Below are 20,825 nucleotides of genomic sequence, written 5' to 3' on the forward strand. Positions count from 1 at the left end.
AACAGAATCCAACTTACTGGTTCTGACCAGATGTCCCAATCTGACCTCGTCTCATTTGTCAGCGTATGGCTCATATCCCTTTAAATCCTTCCTATTCATACAGCCATCCAAATGTTTTTTTTAAATGTTGTAATTGTACCAGCCTCCAACATTTCCTTTGGCATCTCATTCCACATAAGCACCCCCCTAAGGTTTAAAGTGAGGGGTAACTTTTTCACACAATGTCCTTTAGTTTTGGACTCACCACCCTAGGGAAAAGACCTTGGCTATTCAGTCTATCCTTGCCGCTCATGATTTTATAAATCTCTATAAAGGTAGCCCTCAACCTCAAATGCTCCAGGGAAGCCCTAGTCTGTTCAACCTCTCCCTATAACTCAACCCTTCAGTCCCTGCACCATCTAAGGGCAAAGTTGCCAATACTTTCAATTTAAAGTAGTCCTTCAATTAAAATATAATCATATTTGAAACTGTACCAACATAATAGTGACAGCACGTATCTAAAATGCTTTGTTCCTGTACAATTGTGATCATGTAAGCTTAATAAAATGTTGAATTATTTTCTCCACCCTGATTTATTTGCATTTTTAAAATGTAATTAAATATAAGTAATTCTTGTCATCTAGCTGATCATACACAAAATTACAAAGTCACCAATAATCATCTGCATAAAACTATTGATGCCCTGAGCAGATGACAATGGACAGGATCAGCAGAAATTCAGCTGGCAGGCATAAACTAGTGCAACCTGGTACTTGACTACCCTGGGCAGCCAGGATCTGATGTTTGACTACTACTGGAGAGAGAAACTGACATTCCACCACATTCACGATTCTCTGGGGTCCTTGTACAAGAAGGCAATGCAAGATTTTGTTGTTAAATATACAATCTTTATAAGACTACAGGCTACTTGCATCACAGACAACTGCTTCTATTGAAGAAACAGAAATCAGATGTCTACCTCAATTAAGATTTTTTACTTGCATTAGCAATTATCATTCACAATTATTTTAAAATAATATCACGTTGTAAAGATCCAGAACAGAAGTGTGTTGACCTTCCACAAATTTAGACTCAGATTTTCAAAACAAGGATTAGATCAGCAAACTGAAACAATCGTGAATCAGGTACTTTAAAAGGTACATCCAAAGGTGACTTGAGAAATGGACAATTATTTCTTGCACTTATGTAAATATAATGGAGGTGGTCAGCATTTTATAATTTATGTATAGGAAAAAAAATTACAGAATAGTAAATTGTTATGGGATTTTGAAAGCTTTTAATTGAACATAAAAAACGAGAGTTAAAATATCACATTGGAATTTTGCTGTTTGATCACCAAAATATCCTTACTTGGCATAAGCTTTTTCCAATAATGGCAACCAAAACACTTCTTCAGAGCGACAACGAGAAAAGCAAAGCCTGCGACTAATACATGGTAATCGATCATCTATTATGACTTCGACCCACTGTCCAAACTTCCAAAATCTGCATTTCAAATATCCAGATTGAGTCCACAAGTCCTGGTCTGGAGGTATTACCTGGAATAAATGGCAAACAAGCTAAGGTGTAGAATGATTAGAAGGTTTTGATTTGAATTTTAACAATATCAACTTTGCATTAATACAGGCAGTGCCTGGAGTCTGATCGCAAGTTGATTCCCAAGTCAGACACAATGCAGGGCAATATAAAGGAGCCTTTTATAAGCACAGAAAATGTTTGTATGCCAGTCATTTAAAATTACACCGATGTTTGAGATTGCATTTGTAAACCATACTATGAAAGGACTCGGGTAGTCTTTTAATGGTTAGGTATTTCCAATTGTACATTTGCTGATGTTGTCAGTCTTTCCTTATCCTCCAAATTTCTCTCACATTCTTACTAAATTCTACTTCTCCACTGACAAAGAATTTAACAGTTCTCGAGAGAAGTTTCTTTTTGCCATCAAACTACTACCTGTCATCAAAAATACTGCACAGAACCACCCCATTGTATGACATTATAAAGTTTCTCTCCAATGATTTACAGGTAAGGAATGTTTCCTACATTCAGTTTGTCTTATTGGAATCACTAAAACAAACTTCACATCATATGAAATCACAAAACGTCTGTGTTCTAACTGCAGCTAGCCAGGTCCTTGGCCATACATCAGGGTTACTGACAACAACCAGGACATTGCACTATTTCATCACATCCTGATATCACATCACCCAACCAAAATTAAAAAGATGTCAGCAGTATATGTTACATTTGCTATTTTCATAAGTAGCAATTATCTTCTGTAACTACAGTAAATTTGGACTGACTGATGATATTCCAGGATTATTTTAAGCATTAAACATTTAGAAAATGTCAGCCCCAATGCAAACTAGGGCCTGACTGAAAGATACAGCAGTTTCCAAAACTAAAATGGAGGAATTGCAAAATCTATTTGGACAGGTGAGTTGGCTGGCCACCCAAATGAGGTCAGATGCTGGTTTTGTGGTCTTAGAGTTAAGTACAACTGTAAAAGATCCCAAGTGGGAAAATATTATTTAGATAAAAAAAAGGAAAAATTTTAAAAAGGAGTCATGTGTTTTGATACCTGCATTATAATGAGATGCCAAGAGCATGAAACATTTTTAGTGATGCTTCTTGAATGATGCTTTCCCTGGTGGGAAATCTAGAAACGATGGGGAAGGGATGTCACAATCTCAACATGATAAATCATTTCAAACTGAGATGCGCAACATTTCTTCACTCAAAGAGTTATGAACCTGTGGAATTCTCCCACAGAAGGTTGTGGAGACCAAATCACTGAATAATACATATTCAAGAAAGCAATTGATACGTTTTTAGATATTGAAGGCATCAAGGAATATGGGGAGAAAGCAGGAACATGCAGTCAGCCATGATCATACTGAATGGCAAGCAGCCTCAAAAGCTGATTGACTTAATCCTGCTCAGAGTTTCTATGTTTCTGTGTTGCATATGCAGACTTTTGTGATGAGTTCTCAAGAAAAAGAGTTTATAATCTTTTTCCTGAGAAAGGAAGACAAATGTTGACTTTTAATTTGGGAAGCTAAAAAACATCAGGACTTTTTTTTAACTTTAGAAAAGTACTTTAGTGGCAGATACCCTGTTGAGGCAGTAGATATAGAATTCTTTATAGGAAATGTTTGGAAGAATTGTTAATAAAGGATACAACAGCAACCCCACTGAACACTACATTAATAATAAGTTATTAAGGGTAAGGCAACATCCAACAAAATGGTTGAATTAACGAGTGACTTTGCAGTTTTAAAACAAATGCTGCAGAACAGAGAAATTTTCAAATTGAAACAGTTGAACAACAGCAGTCAGCTATCTGATAGTTTTATGAAGGAATGATCAAGCTCTAAGAAACTATTAGAAATGTTGGAGACAGAACATTTGCAAATCGATTGAACTCTAAAATTACCATACTATAATTCATCAATTTGATCTTATGAATTCACAGCAACTGATAAAATTTCTTCCTTCTTTTCACTTTGTTAATTGTTATTCAAAACATTATTGCTTGACAGTTTTCTTTAGATTTAGATACTTCCTGTCATGTAAATCCTTTACCCCAAATGCTTTCAGCTTAAATCCTACTTATATGATTTGCTCATACATTGGCCCTGACGTGTAAATGCAACTCATTTAAATGGAACAGTTTCGTCTTTCCTCAGTACAAGTACCGTGTATCCTGGACTAAAATCCACGTTTCTGGAATCACTCCGAGTTATGCATTCAACTCCCTGAGCCATGTGATCAAATGTCAGTTTGTGTACAGCTTGATTAATAAACCAGTGAATTTTTAATTTAAGATTCAGTTTCTTTAATTTGGACCTAAACTCCTCAAACTTCTTCAGCAGAATCTTATCCCTTGTTGTCTATGTGAACTCTTTGTGAACTATAATTAATGTATCTTTCCCCACACACACCCAATTCTTATCCAGCCATAAGATGTCTTTAATCCTGGATCCAGGTAAGCAACAAGTCTGTCAGAACTCCCAGTCATGGCAGGAGAGAACATCATCGACTCCCCTGATTTTACTGTCACCAATCGTGACTAAATTTCTCTTTATACCTCTAAAACCCCCACCCTCCCTACTTAAACGCTCTTCTGTACTGTGGAACTGAGGTCAGTTTACTCTTCCAGCCTGTAGACTTTGCCAATGTCCACACAACTGAAAAAAAATCTCAATATTGTTGGATAAGGGCAAAGACTGGAATTCATGTAAAAGTGTGAGACTCCTGTAGCACTGGACATGGATTCTCTTATCTGTCTGACCCATAATTATACAGTCCTGTCCTCGACCAGAAGACATACAAGCAGAAGTTGGCCACTCTTGTTAAATCTATTCTGCCATTTAACAAGATCATGGCTGATCTGATAATCCTCAATTCCGTTTGCTTCCCTTGTCCCCATGACCATGATTTCCTTATGGATTAAATATCTGCCCATCCCAAACTTGAATATCCTTAATGGCTCAGCCTCAACAATCCTCTTAGGTAAAGAACTCCACAGATTCACAATCTTCTAAGAGAAGAAATTCATCCTCATTCTTGACTTAAATGTGCAACCTCTTATTCTGCCCTCTGGTCCTAGACTGTCCTACAAAAGGAATAACCTTTTCATTCTTACCCTGTCAAGTTCTCTAAGAATCTTGAATATTTGCCTCTTGTTCTTCTATATTCCATGAGTACAAGTCTCATCTGTCCAACCTCTCCTCATAAGATCATTCCTCCCTATCTGCTATCAGCCTAGTGAATCTTCTCTGGACTGTTTCCAATGCTAGGATATTCTTCCTAAGATAAAGGGTTCAAAACTCTATTCAGTCGTGGTGTGACCAGTGCCTTGAATAATGTTAGGAAAACCTTTGTTTTAAAAACATTTTATTCTCTTCGAAATAAAGCCTAACATTCCATTTAGCCATTGCGGAGAGGCAATGGCCTATTATCACGAGACCATTAATCCAGAAACTCAGCTAATGTTCTGGGGATCCGGGTTTGAATCCCACCTTGGCAAAGGAAAAATTAAGTCTGGAGTTAAGAATCTACTGATGACTCTGAAACCACTACCAATAGCCAGAAAATCTCATTTAGTTTACTCAAATCTGCCATCCTCACCTGGTCTGGCATATATGTGACTCTCAACTGCTCTCAGAAATGGGCTAGCAAGCCACTCAGTTCAACAGCAGCTAGGGATAGGCAATAAATACTTACCAACCAGTGATGCCCACATCCCACAAGTGAATAAAACAAAAATTGCCTTCTCTATTACCCACTGAACATGGATGCTAGCTTTTTGTGATTCATGCATGAGGACTCCTAAATCCCTCTGATCTGTAGCTTTCTGCAGCCTTACTCAACTTAAATAATATTGAGATCTTATATTTTTCCTGCCAAAATGCATAACCTCACATTTTCCCACATTATATTCCATCTGCTAAGTGTTTCACTCTGCAGACTCTTCGTGTCATCCTCACCACTTGCTTTCCCATTTTTTTTTGTTATCCACAAACTTGGCTATCATTCATACAATCTTCCCATCCAAGTCATTACCTTATATTGTAAATAATTGTGGCCCCAGCACTCATTCCTGTGGCACACTAGTTATAGGCTGCCATCCTGAAAATGCTCTCGTCATCCCAATTCTCTGTCTTTTATTAGTTAGCCAATCCTCTATCCATGCGAATATAGTACCTCCAACACCACAGGCCCTCCTCTTATTAAGTAGCCTAATGTATAGTTCCTTATCATACTCATGAAAATGTAAATACATTATCTCCACAGTGTCCCCTTTATCTATCCTGCTTGTATCTCCTCAAAGAATTCCAGTAAATTTGTTCAGCATGATGTCCTCTTCATGAAACCATGCTGACTTTTCTTGATCATAGTGTGGATTTCTACGTGCTCTGCGAGTATACCCTTTACAACAGACTTTAAATACTGTCCCAGTAATGGATATTGAGCTAAGCGGCCTATTGTTGCCTGTTTTTGTCTCATTTCCTTTTCAAAAAAAAAGTATCACATTGGCACTTTTCCAATTTCTGGGATTTTTCCAGAATTTAAGGAGTCCTGAAAGGTTATTACCAGTGTATATTTTAATAGCTATTTATTTTAATATCCTAGGATGCATCCCATGACGTCCACAGCACTTATCGGTCTTTAGCCCCATTAGTTTCCCTAATACTTTTTCTCTAGTGATGGTTATGGCATTTACTTCTTATACTTTTGTCCCTTTAATATTTAGCCATTTGGGATGTTATTAGTGTCTTCTGCTATGAATAAAGATGTAAAACATTTATTCAACTCCTCTGTCATTTCCTGGTTCCTTATTATCATTTCCAGAGCCTCATTCTCTAAGGGGTCTATGTCACTTTGGCTCCTTTATATATATTTAAAGTATTTTTCCTGCCACCAAACATGTATCATAATCTAAGTACAGTATGCTTTGTGCAAGTTTACATCATTGTCAGGTGACGTAAACCACATGGAGGCTCCAAACTTAGCTTATTTTTATAAATAGTAACAAAAGTAGGGGTATCATAAAGTTAAAGTTAGAAAACAAAATTATATGATTGCTGTGACGAGTTTAAAGTGATCTCAAAGGAAAACATTATCACCCAGAATTCTATTTTTAAAATGTATAATAATTCTACTTAAGTTAAAATGTTATGCTGGGGATGTAGGATAATCTCTAAATTTGGCTGCATATATGTTCTTTATCAATTTATTTTAAACATTGTTCATCAGTTTATTACAGGAAAATCACGTATGTTCTTTATCATGGATGCTAAGTGAAAGACACGATGGAAGAAATTAATATCACAGACTTCATGGCTTCAGGTCATCCAAAGCCAATAATTTATAATTAATGCCATAATGGTACTGTCACTTGGATTAATAATCCACAGCCAGGTAATGCCCTGGGTTTGAATGCTAACACAGAGATGGTGGAATTTAAATTCAACAGAATCCGTAATTAAAATTCTAATGATGGCTATAAAATTGTCCCTTCTTATTTAGCTTAACATGTTTGATTTACTAAAGGGAAGGAAAACTGCCATCTTTATGGGTCTCCAGACAACAGTGATAGAAACATAGAAAACAGCAGGAGTAGGCTTTTCAGCCCTTTGAGCCAACTCCGCTATTAAATACGACAATGCCTGATAATTCAACTCAGCACCGTGTTCCCATTTCCTCCCAATATCCTTTGATCTTTCCTGCCCCAAGAGCTATATAAAACTTCTCAAAAAAATTGAATGTTTTGATCTTTTTCTGTGGCACAGAATTCCACAGGCTCACCACTTTCTGGGTGATAAAATATTCTCATCTCAGTCCTTCACTGCCTGCCCTATATCCATAGATTGTGACTCCTGGTTCTGGGTTCCCCAGTCATCAGGGACATCCATCCTGGTTTACTCTGTACAGTTATGTTAGAATTGTATAGGTTTCTGTGAGAATCCCCCCATATTCTTCTAAACTGCTGTGAATAGAGTACGAACTAATCCAGTCTCTCTTCATTAGTCAATTCTGTCATCCCAGGAAGCAGTCTGGTAATCAGTTATTGCATTCCCTCCATAGCAAGAACATCCTTCCTCAGATAAAGAGATCAAAACTGCTAACACTACTCCGGGTGTGGTCTCACTAAGGGCCTGTACTTGCCAGAAGATATCCCTGCTCCTATACTTGAATCCTCTCGCTATGAAGGCCAACATACTATTTATCTTCTTCACTGCCTGCAGCATCTGTATGTTTACTTTCAGTAACTGGGTGTACACAAACATCCAATTCTTGTCAACCTTCCCTTTTGTAGTCTGTCACCATTCAAATATAAATCACACAACATCAGGTTATAATCCAATAGGTTTAATTGGAAGCACACTAGCTTTCAGAGTGTTGCTCCTTCATCAGGTGGTAGTGGAGGGCTCAATCCTAACACAGAATTTATAGCAAAAATTTACAATGTGATGTAACTGAAATTATACATTGAAAAATTGATTATCTGTTAAGCCTTTCATCTGTTAGAATAGCATGACAGTTTCACTTCTTTCATGTGTAAATCACAAAACCTTGTTTTTGAAAAAATTGCATTCTCAGGTTAGCTGTTAACAATGGTGATAGCTAGACAATATGTTGAAGGTGCTAGCCCCCAGTGTTCTCTGTCTATGCCATGATGCTTAGATTGATTCTAATCTAAAAAGTGAGATAACAGAGTTTTACATGAATTCATGCAGTTTTTGAGCAAAATACAATGTAACTTTGCAAGTACAAATTTACCCCACAAAATGTGTGTGTGCATGTGGGTCTTTGTCTGTCTGCCTGGGTTGTGGGTTGTGAGTTTGAGAAAGTATGTGTGTGTGTAGTGGGTGCTGAGTGTCTTATGTCTGTGAGGGGGTGTATGTGTGAGTGTGTGTGTCTGTAAGGGTGTGTGTGGGTATGTGTGCGTGCATCTGTGTATATATGTGTCCATGTGTATAGGAGTGCCTGTGTGTGTGTAGGAGTATCTGTGTGTGTGTATAGTGAAATGGTGGTCACCTGCAATGTGACATGAACCCAAGGTCCCAGTTGAGGCCCTCCCTATGGGTACCGAACTTAGCTATCAATCTCTGCTCGGCCATTTTTCGCTACTGCCTGTCCTGAAGTCCGCCTTGGAGGATGGTCACCCGAAGGTCCAAGATTGAATGTCCTGGACCACTGAAGTGTTCCCCAACTGGGAGGGAACACTCCTGTCTGTTGTGCGGTGCCCATTCATCTGTTGTCATAGTCTTTGCACGGTTTCTCCAATGTACCATGTCTCCGGGCATCCTTGCCTGCAACGTATAAGCTAAACATCATGGCTTGGACAAAGAACACAAGGGGCTAACACTTTCACCATATTGTCTAGCTATCATCATTGTTAACAGCTAACCTGAGAATGCAACTTTTAAAAAACAAGGTTTTGTGATTTACACATGAAAGAAGTGAAACTGTCATGCTATTCTAACAGATGAAAGGCTTAACAGACAATCAATTTTTCAATGTATAATTTCAGTTACATCACACTGTAAATTTTTGCTGTAAATTCTGTGTTAGGATTGAGCCCTCCACTACCACCTGATGAAGGAGCAACGCTCCGAAAGCTAGTGTGCTTCCAATTAAACCTGTTGGACTATAACCTGGTGTCGTATGATTTTTAACTTTGTACACCCCAGTCCAACACTGGCATCTCCAAATCATAACCATTCAAATAGTAATACTCCTTGCTACCAAAGTGAACCATCTCACGTGTATCAACATTATCATCTGCTGTGCCTTTGCCCACTCATTCAATTCATCTGAATCACACTGAAGCATTTCTCCATCCTCTTCAAAAGATCACCTTCCCACTCAGCTTTGTGTCATTTGCAATGTTGTTCACTCTTAACTGCCCTCAGCAATGACTGAGTAAGTCAATCAGTTGTATCAGTTGCTAACAAGTCTTAAAGAACTGTGGACACCGCTTGGCAATGCAGATGTTGCTCTGTCAACCCTGTCAATGCTGCAAAGTCCTCTTTACCCACATCTGGGGGACAATGCCAAAATTGGGCGGGAGAGTTGAGCACAACACCTCAGGGCAGAAGTAACAGCACTGGGTATGCTCTGGAATCCTCAACATTGATCTGGATCCCATAAAATATAATGGCATCAGGTCAAACCTGGGCAAGGAAAGCTTTAGCTGATTTCTATATATTGCACTCCCACTAGGCTGATGAATTGATACTCCAAAGTGAACAGCACTGGGAGGAAGCACTGAGGGTGGTAAGGGCACAGAGTATATTCTGGGTGGGGGATTTGTTGTTCGTCACCAAGACTGGCTTGGCAGCATCACTACTGACTGAACTGGTCAGGCTCTAGACAGTTGTCAGACTTGGTCTGCAGCAGGTAGTGAGGGAACCAAGAGGCAGAAACATGCTTGACCTCATTCTCACCAGTCTGCTGCAGATCTGTCCGTCCTTGACAGTATCAGTCAGAATGTTCGCCACCCAGTCCTTGTAGAGGCAAAATCCTGCCTTTACAGTGACAAAATCTTTTAGCATGTTGCGTGGCACTATCATGGTGCTAAATGTCTTTGAACAATTCTAGGAACTCCAGACTAAGCATCAGTAAGGCACTGTATGTCATCAACAGCAGCAAATTGTATTCCAACTAAATCTCCAAACACATATCCTCGACTCTACTATTACTCAGGCCAAGGGATCAACTCAAGTTCAAGAGAGATTGCAGGAATGCTTGTCAGGAGCAGTTCTAGGCATACCTAAAAATGAGGTGCCAATCTAGTGAAGCTACAATACAGAGTTACTTATATGCCAAGCAGCAAGTGATGGACAGAGCCAAATGATTCTACAATCAGATCAGACTCTACAGTCCAGCCACATTCAGTCTTGAATATTATCGGACAATCAAGTAATTTACAGGATATGGATCCACAAACCTTCCCATCTTTCTGAAGCATTTGCAGTAACCTTCAGTCAGGAGTGCTGAGTGGATGATCCATCTCATCAGAAGTCCTCACCATCACAGAGTGAATCAAAATAGCTAAAACTATGTGAAATCAAAAAACAGCTGAAGCCACTGGATGCTGTAAAGCCTCTAAGGTCTGAAAGCATTCTGGCAACAGTAATGAAGAGATGTGCTCCAAACCTTTCCGTGACCCTAGCCAAACTGTCCCAGACCGACTACTGGAAAATTGATAGTTAAATGCCAAACTTTGTTTAAACTTTAAACCAGATTAATTCTACCAAGGCATTATCCTGAGAAGTGCATCAGAGAAAGTAAATATTTTGCATTCACTGGAATAAATTTCAGAATTAGATCTGTCTTCTTTCCATTGAAATACCTTATCTAAGAGTTGTCTGTTTTTACGCAAAGCTTCACATGCACACAAGAACCAGCAATCTCCCAAGAGGCCTTGTTTTATCTTTCCATCCTGAGGGTTTTCTGGAAACAACCGAGGTGATCTCGAAATTTCCTGTAAATTCAAAACAATTTCAGTCAAATGAAAGAGCACACAATATCAGTGAAACTTGACATTATAGGAACAGGAGTATGCCATTCAGCCTCTCAAACCTGTTCTGCTATTCAATGAGACCACCTGTGGCCTAACTTCATATACATGCCTTTGGCCTGTATCACTTAACATGTTTGCTTAACAAAAATTTATATAGCTCAGATTTAAAATGAACAATTATACTCAAGCAGGAACAATCACCTCTTCAGCTGTAGTTTAAAAATATGTCAAAGACAATAAATCAGGTTCTAGATTAGAAATTGAAGCCCACATTTAATACTTTTATTTTGTTCAGTTTTTTTATGTCAGCATGTGAAATTACTTTATTACATCAGGAAATTTCCCACATCATAAAACACAGGTGTATTTGGCCATCATGTCTGTGCCAGTTCCAAGAAGGACATAACACTCCAGTCAAGGCCAAATTAAAGATTATTTATTTATTTCCATAACTTCCTCAGTTGTGTGTTATGTGCTTCTTTTTATAATAAATCCAAAAGCATGCCCCCCTCAAAAAAACTACATAAACTTGGCCTTCCAACTTCAATGATTTGTGCATGCAAGATAGCAAATATTTTTCACTGCTTTTTTCTGGATTATAAACTGAAATGAAAATTTGACTGCTTAGGTCCTTAACATCCAGTCCATCTAGACCACTCATAGTTTGCACACCTCATTAAAATCTCCCCTCAGCTCCCTCTCAGGAAAACCAACTCCAATCTGTCCAATTTTTCCTTGTAACTTCAATTTGCCAGTCCTGACTACAACTTTCTTCAATCTTCTTTGTTATTGAGGAACTCAGTTTAGTACATTAGGCACAATTTAGTGTCGTTTATTAGCCTATGTTTTTCCAAGTGAAACTTTGCCCCAGATTATGGTATCTAGAAACGTCCTTATCACTGATATCAGGTTGACTAGCCTGTAGCTAACCGAGTTTATCCATCTCACCTTTTTAGAAGAGCACAACACTTGTAACTCTATATTCATCTGACACCACTTCCGAATCAGAGGAGAATTGAAAGATTGTGGCTAGCGTCTTCCTTACTTCCCTTACCTATTTGCAATAGAAATTATTTCAACAGACGAGGCATCAACACATCCTATCAGCTTCTGTACAAACCAGTATGTGACAGTTTCCCCAAGACAAGAAAGATTATTGAAGATTCTTAGCTGTAACAATGGCTAAATTAAAATACTCTACACTTTATAGTAGTTCCAGGGCAATGGCATCAGTGCATTTTAAGTATGAAACATAACATTTCATCTAAATGGACTTTACAGGTCTCTCACAGTCTTAACCAGATTTTAGTGATGCCTCTGCTAATGATAATCCCTAACTGTCTGCTCTCAAGTGCAATAAAATCCCTACCAATCTCATGAATACCTATCACCTGCTCCCACAATGAGATAGGTAACTTGATTTGATCAACTCTCAATGCCACAGATTATATCTGATTTAACATAATTACTGACCAGCCGTGTAAAACACAGTAAATTTTAAAATATAAGTTATGCAAATATTGCATAAAATTATGCAAGTAAACTACTGTAAACCTTGTGGTAAACTATATATTTAAAACCTGTGTGAGCACTTGAGATACTTTCCAACCAAACAGATAAATTCTCACCTGTGGTCGTAGCCATGTGATTTTACTTCTGAATTTAGCAATGGGTGTAGAATAACTTGAAAAAAGAGATGTGTTAGAAGCAGGGAAGCCAGGATCTTCAAAAAGTTTCTTCTTTGGGATCTCCATATCCAAAATGGTCATTGTCACAATACACTTCACATATGCTCAAAGAAAGCCCTGCATGATCACATTTTAATTTCCATCAGATTTTTCTTTAGACTGAGAAAGTAATTGTTAAAGCAAAATTAATACGTAAGCAACAGAAATACATTTATTTTCCAATTATGAATAAATGATCATGAAAGTGCATAAAATTCACTTAGTTCTTACAGCATTTCAAGATAATTAGAGATGGAAAAGTAATTTGGCTTAATTCACCTGTTCAGAAAGAGTCTACAATTCCCCCTCTGCTCCTGAACATTGAATAATTCCAGTTTCCATCTTTGACCTGGACATCTGGAAGTCCATTCTATGTATTAACTATAATTGCCTTTTTTTTCTAAACCTCTTATTCTAGAATATATTGACTCTTGTATTTTAGGCATTTGACCTTTTCTCACCATCCCTTCAAGACAATGTCCGTCCAGTCCTTCAGTTAGGAGTCGGTAAGGTGCAAGCATCTGTAAAGTGTCTAACGTAATGAACTGTGAAAACTGTACCGTAAGTTATATTGTATCTCCATAGCATTTGTTCTGGTCATCAAAAGTGGAACACATATCAAGTCGAATTCTACCTTTATTACAATTTACAATAAAAAATGCAAAAAAAATGTGCACTAACATGTTTATAGCAGTGAGGCTATTATCTGCAAATGAAAACAAAAGTAATACAATGAAATCTAATACTACCATCTTTTATTTGGAAAACTATGAGTAGTCATTACTTTCTTTTAATTTTGTGACTGCTCAAACTCATTAGTCTATCTTATTTTTCCCGTGAGGCTTACAGTTTTGTTCGATTATCAACTAGCTCAGCTCAATGTAGGTCCAGAACCTTCAAGACACCTTTCACTATTTGGATTCCAAGCTTTGGAATTACTTTCCTCCCACCATGTCTCTCTTCACTTTCCTTAATTCCTTTTCAGACTACCTTTAAAAAAACATATTTTGTTTCAAAATTTTAGTTGCTGCTTCGAATTAGAGTTGTCACAGGTTGCAAGTAATTCGACAACTCTTTTAGTTACAGCACAGGGTTTTAGAAAGAGAAATTTCAATTAAGTGCAAAACTCTGTCCTTGAAACATTTTTCCATGACTAATCAGTCCTATTTATTTGGACAAGAATAAAGTGTATTTAATCTGCAGGTTATGGTTCCAATATTTTAAATTTTAATTGCTATCATTTAGTGTGAATAAATCATGTAGTACCTGCAGGTTTCTTTTTGTTTTGAGTCACTGGGAAATGTTCTGAAGACTCATTTTCCTGGATACCCGCCTTTGCTGGGCTCCCAGCCCGGCTCAGATTTACTCGAGTGCCGGGGACTTGAGGCCCAGAGATCCTCTCTCTCAGTCGGAGCGGAATATTTCAGTTAGGACAATAGTACACACAACAAGAAACAAACGAGCGAGACCGTAAAATGTATAGATTTTACCTAGAGAACAGACGATCTTTCTTTCATCTTGCAAGAAGCTAATGGGGGCTGCTTCAATTCACATTGTCCTCAATTCCACTCGCAGATCCGCCTCTTTGAGTGGTTTCGACAACACCAAATACTCAGCTTCACGTCACTGTCAAAATAGGATGTGGACTGTCATCAAGAGAATTGTTGACATGGAAGCAAACATCTGCATTTCTGTAGCGCCTCTTGCAACCTTAAGATTCCCAAAGAGCTGCACAGTCCCACATTTAATTTTTAAAAGCATAGCCGCTGTTGTAATGTAGTGAAGTGCTCGAAAATCGACAATCGTGATCACGGTGCTGTATATATTACGCAAATGTTTACTTACGTACAGCAAATCCCCATAAACACAAATGTAATAATGACCAAATAATAGTGAATCGAAAGAAGCTATGGTATCAGCTGGCGACCTTAAAGTGCGTTTGCAAGGAGCGGAATCACCATTTATGGAACATTATGGTGCAATAAAATATATGCAATTTACAAATCAAATCATAATGTTCAAAATCCTTCACGGCTTCACCTCTCCTCATCTACTACATTAATATTTACACTCAATTCTGGCCTCAAGTATCGCAGATGTTACCATCAGTGGCTGTGCCTTCAGTTGTCAAGTCAGTAAGCTTTAGAATTCCCCTCCTTGCACTACACCACCACACCTCCTTCAGGTCACTTGTCAGTAAACATGCTTCTTCTGATCAGTTGACTTAATATCTCATGTGCCCTGGGTTGTTTTACTGAAGCTGAGCATCCAAATATGATATAAAAACTGAGTCCAATTCAATTAAATATTTATTGATACATTGAAAGACATGGCACTATTATTTTATATTCTGCATTGAATTAATAAAGGACATAACCTTTGTCATAATAATGAAAAGTGTTTTGCGGATCAGGCAGCACCTTTCAAGACAGAAACCAATTTAACATTTCAGGTCAATTGCCTTTCATTAGAACAGCTCAAATGACCTTTGTTTCTGTCTTTACGGTGCTGCCTAACCTACTGAATACTTCCAGCATCTTCCCATTTGTATCTGAGATTTCCAGCAGAGACAGCATTCAAAATGCAATATCCAAAATATCAAAATCATTTATAATTTAAGCCTCAATTATTTTAAGCAAGTTTGAAACATATTTTAAAAATAAATTCATATCTATATGATCAAATGTGCTTACAACACTCTGTAGGATACTAATTAATTCCTGTGTGTACAATAACCTGGTAACCCAAATGAAGTTTTAATTTTTTTTATTAAATCACAAGCACAAAATATCCAAAATTGGTTCCTAGTCTAGTGAGTTCTCAGCGAGTTTTGAAAAGATTTGTAGCTCAGCTTGAGGTTCTGGATGTCAGTTTGCTTGCTGAGCTGGAAGGTTCATTTCCAGACATTTCGTCACCGTACTAGGTAACATCTTTAGTGGGCCTCAGGCGAAGCACTGCTGATAAGTCCTGCTATTTATTTGTTTGGGTTGGTGAGGTCATTTCCTGTGGCAAAGTCACTTCCTGTTCTTTTTCTCAGAGGGTGGTAGGTGGGGTCTAACTCAATGTGTATGTTGATAGAGTTCCGGTTAGAATGCCATGCTTCAAAGAATTCTCATGCATGCCTTTGTTTGGCTTGTCGAGGATGGATGTGTTGTCCCAGTCGAAGTGGTGTCCTTCCTCATCCGTATGTGAGGATACCAGTGAGAGAGGGTCATATCTTTTTGTGGCTAGTTGGTGTTCATGTATCTTGGTGGCTAGTTTTCTGCCTGTTTGTCCAATGTAGTGTTTGTTACAGTCCTTGCACGGTATTTTGTATATTTTCTTCATATGGAAAATGATTCTGGGAAAGAATCATTTATAACTAAGGGGATAAAGAAGTTAAACATTGAGTTTAATAATTATATATATCTTGTTCATATACATTATTGCATCAATGGAAATAACAATTAGTTCACCCCTCTGAGTTCAAATGTATTCACACTGACAGTAATTTCTCAAAAGAATTTCCAAAGAGTAGACCATTATAGCAATACTGAAAAATGTATTGCTGGAAAAACGCAGCAGGTCAGACAGCATCCAAGGAGCAGGAGAATCGACGTTTCGGGCATAAGTCCTGAAGAAGGGCTTAAGCCCAAAACGTCGATTCTCCTGCTCCTTGGATGCTGCCTGACCTGCTGCACTTTTCCAGTAACACATTTTTCAGCTCTGATCTCCAGCATCTGCAGTCCTCACTTCCTCCATTATAGCAATAGAATACATTGTTCAAGTAGCATGGCAGAAACAAAGTAAATTATAATAACATGCTACTACAAAGGACATGATTTGAAATTTTAAGATATACATCAAATGTGTGTGTGAAACAAGACAAGGAGGGACCTCACAAAGTGATCATGCAGCATCAAAGTCCTCTTTCAGGAAGAAATAAAAGTTTACCAACAAACATCTTAGGTAGAGAATTAGCAGTATAAATTAATTGGATTAAATATATTCCCAACTCTCATGATGCAGTGCATATTTTTAATGCAACACTAAGAATGTAATTTAAACATTCAGTATAAAAAACAAGTTAATTGTAATGATCACAATCTATTCAGCTAAATTATGTGAGTACATTATTAACAATCCACAGTTATCCTGATTTAGGCATATACAATTATCAATGGCATGGAAGAGTGGATATGAAGCTTCCCCGTTGTTGAAGGTGTATAATAAGGAGAAAAAAAAAGCAAAGCCAGCAGAAAACAGTTGAAGGAGCATGCTGCCACACCAATTTTCCACCCACCTCTTTCCACAACCCCCTTTTGCCACAAGTGTCTACAGAAGCCATAGTGGACTGTACAGCCACTCAAGCACTCACTGAGAGTGGAAGAGAGTCATCTTTGTCTGCGAGGGACCGCCAATGACAAATGATGGTAATGCGAGGGCATCATTTTAAAGGGTGGAAATTTAGATGGGATTTGAAAACTCAGAGGACGATGGGAATCCGGAATGTAGTAGAGGTAGGAAATCTCACACCATTTACAAAGTAGGTGGGTGAGTACTTGAAATGTTGTATGACTCTATGTCCTTTTGCCTCCACAATACTGTTATACTGATCAAAAAGCGTCAATCCACCTTGACCTACATGTTCGAAAATACCTGATATCCATACATGTTGAGAATGTGACTTGAATTACACTGCATTTACCCAAATTGGAGATCATGTACCAGAAATATGCTTGTTCACCAAACATTTTCGATTTCAATCTTAAAGTAAGATCTACCTAATATTTTTCTGTCGCATTTACTTGTCACATGATATAAACTGTGCCCACATTCATCACCTGAGTGATTTATACAAGTTGAAACAATGACAAAACTACACAAAGCTTTTAACATTTCGCTCTTGCATCAAACCTTTTTCTGAAAAAGAATGGCTGGATAATTTTCTTTTGAATGCTATTCTGAAAGGTTAGCAAGTATCCATGCCTTACTTTGGTTCACAATTAGAGTCATAGAGATGTACAACACGGAAACAGACCCTTTGGTCCAACTCTTCCATGCCGACCAGATATCCTAGATAAATCTAGTCCCATTTGGCAAGTCACCAATGCAAACTCCGCTCCCTATGTGAAATTGATAGGAGACACATAAATCACCCTTAGAGCACTATGACTACAACATTACATTTTATTTGATTATAGGATCTATTGAATTTTTAAAAATATACCAGGAATTGGAGAACCTGTACACTTTGCTGAACTTAAGTGGCAAGTTCTGTCTTCAGACTGAAGGATCTGCATAACACAGCATGTAAAAATTGAAAACACCAGAACAGATTGAATCCGACATGAATAAAAATTCACCCAATTGTAAAGAAAGGTGATACCCAAGCTTTCCAACCTGATATTGACAAATTATAGAGTATTTTCAGATCTTTCTCCACAATGAAAGCTCAAAGTATCCTGCACTATGTTTTTCATAGATTACATAACTTTAGTTTTATAAATATCAATGGGAATTGGATTAGTCCTTTCTACATAGTCACTATAGGCCTAAAGTAAAGCATGTGCAGATAAGAAATAAACAAAAATGTTGATATTTATCAACAGGAAGTACAAAGCAATCCACATCAAAAGTGGAAAATTAAAAATTTTAAAATCAATTATTTTAAATTCTGGATGTAGGTTTGCTCGCTGAGCTGGAAGTTCATTTTCAGACATTTCATTACCATACTAGATAACATCTTCAGTGAGCCTCCGGCCAAAGCATTGCTGATGATTCCTGCTTTCTATTTATATGTTTAGGTTTCATTTGGTGATGTCATTTCCTATGGTGATGTCATTTCCTGTTCTTTTTCTTAGGGGGTGGTAAATCTCAGTACATCCAGAACCTCAACCTGAGCTACAAATCTTCTCAATTATTTTAAATTGCCTAATATACAGAACTTACACATTTGATGTATACAAAATATGTCTACGGTATCCATTACCGAGAAGTATTATCCATTTTATAATTGCTTATTCCTTCTTAAGTACATTTTCAAATGCAGAGTTCTGGTGATAAGCCAACTGAAATGTCTGAGGCTACAGTCATGCACTCAATCCAATGTACTCAGATTTTCTCCAGAAAATACTTTTCAAGTATTCAGTTTTAGGCTTTTCCACACATATGCCTCACAACATATCAGTTCAGGTGTCTGCATTGTTCTTTCTTGACAGAAAAATCTCTTTACAGTCTGCTCTACTTTATGTCCCCATCACAAACATACAATTCCAGTAATGTTTCAAATGTTACTGGAGATGTAACAAACCTGTCTGTTCTTACATTGTTGAAACAATGGCACTGTCCAAGTCAACCACTAAATCATGGCTTCCTTGTTTATTTTTGCATACATTCATGTTTCACATTATCAGTACTTGCAAAATACTTTGATAAAATAAAATTTTTCCATTAGTTTTTTTTTCCTTTTAAAACAGATATACATAGTTCAGTTTGATGAATTTGTAAGCATAAAAATGTTTCTATAGTTTTAGTTGGCTAATAAAAAGATAGTTTTATCTGTACAAATGAAAGACAAAATTGAAAGCTGGAAATCTGAAAATAGAAACAGAATATGTTGGAAATATATTGCAGATCAGTTAACATCCAAGAAGATAAAGACATGTTATAATGTTCTTGGTATATTTGATCAGAACGGTGTTTGATTTTTATTTTAGTCTTCATTAGTTATCAATGAACATTATGAAAAACACAAACCTGAAAATTACAACTTCCACATAAGATCATGGATAAATAGCTTCTTCAGTCTTGGGGAAAATATAACTTTCATCTTAACAATAATTTGCCATTATGCAAAACAATGTTTTGTGTAAAAAGACAGAAAATAAATCAGTTTGGATTGCTAAGATAAGTCTATTATCTGGACATCATAAAATTGTTCTGACTTACAGAATTTCTTTTTGTAAACAATTAACAATCCATTTTCTGAGGAAGTGTTTTATTTCATTTTACTGAACATGGTATAATGAGGCTTCTGTTAAAAGGGAACAGATTATAAATCAGTAGAATACTGATAAAAAAGGCACATTGGCTGCACTACCTCTGAAAAGTATGGCCAGTTAAACAGTTGCATACAAGTTCTTGTGCAAATTCATAACACAGTTTTTGGCCCCTATAAAAATTTACTTCTTTGTGAACATACTTAAGAAATACAAGAAAACAAAATGGGGAAAAAGTACAAACATTTATCAGAATAAATGGACTTTGGTGAGGTGATTCCAGTGTTGACACATTGGCTACAATTCTCTCAATCTTGTCTTTATTTTCTCCGTCATTTTGAATAGCACATTTGCTAATTCCAACAATTATAGCTATGGGAGCACATACTATTCATCAAGATGAATAAGAGAGGTGTCCTAGATAATCCGTGGAACTATAGTCAGGCATCGAAACAAACAGAAATTGTTGGCAACTGTCAAAACCACCACATTAGTACAGCACCAATCATAACCAACTGCACAATATTCTATCTTACCTCTGAACCACAACCAGGCACCTAAACCAGCAGACTATGAAACAACAGCCAATGTTGAACTTTAATGCATCTCACCCCAAGTTCTATAGCATCCTGCTCCAGCACAGAATGATAATTAAATATTCAGATAAGCCTATCAACCCACTAGGTTTGCCAATTTCTTAAATAACTGAAACAAAGGCACGATGGAATTGAAATGAAATGGTGCTTAGAGATGGTACACTTTAGACTCTACAAGCTGCAATGCACAATGAAGATTAACACAAAATGTCTCATTAGAACATTGAAACAAATGTTCTTTTTTTAAGCTAATCATTCTGATGATTTGTTTTTCTATGTATACTGTAATGGAACAGTTGATTAATTTGGATAAAATAATCAAGTACCTAATTCCACTATTTCAAAGGAGTGCAAGTAACTGAACTCTAAGAATTCAAGAGTTCATTTACTTTCTCGAAAATATTCTTTCCAATAATTTTTTTGAAAAAAAATTCTACAGAAATGTGAAGTAGAATATCAGAAAACAATAAGAGAAGTGACACAC

General features: G+C 37.1%; 1 protein-coding gene across 7 annotated transcripts in view; it reads right to left on the minus strand.

Moving 5' to 3' along the window:
• The window catches only part of capn10 (calpain 10), a 42,169-nt gene extending 27,279 nt beyond the window's left edge, over positions 1-14,890 (minus strand). For 2 of the 7 annotated variants that reach the window (XR_009645362.1, XM_060834724.1), the window contains exons 1-5: positions 14,835-14,873; positions 14,256-14,391; positions 12,667-12,885; positions 10,868-10,999; positions 1,351-1,538 (exon numbers count right to left, since the gene is read on the minus strand). Coding sequence is in view for 6 of the 7 variants with exons in the window: in XM_060834724.1 (XP_060690707.1) it covers positions 1,351-1,538; positions 10,868-10,999; positions 12,667-12,807 (461 nt within the window). In the remaining variant the exon portion in view is untranslated. Of the gene's footprint in view, positions 1-1,350; positions 1,539-10,867; positions 11,000-11,986; positions 12,093-12,666; positions 12,886-14,255; positions 14,392-14,834 lie in introns of those variants that run through there. The other 5 variants (XM_060834719.1, XM_060834720.1, XM_060834718.1 and 2 more) reach the window with 5 other exon arrangements.
• Positions 14,891-20,825: the final 5,935 nt, after the last annotated feature.

This window comes from Hemiscyllium ocellatum, chromosome 13 (assembly GCF_020745735.1).
Source record: "Hemiscyllium ocellatum isolate sHemOce1 chromosome 13, sHemOce1.pat.X.cur, whole genome shotgun sequence".
NCBI lineage: Eukaryota > Metazoa > Chordata > Chondrichthyes > Orectolobiformes > Hemiscylliidae > Hemiscyllium > Hemiscyllium ocellatum.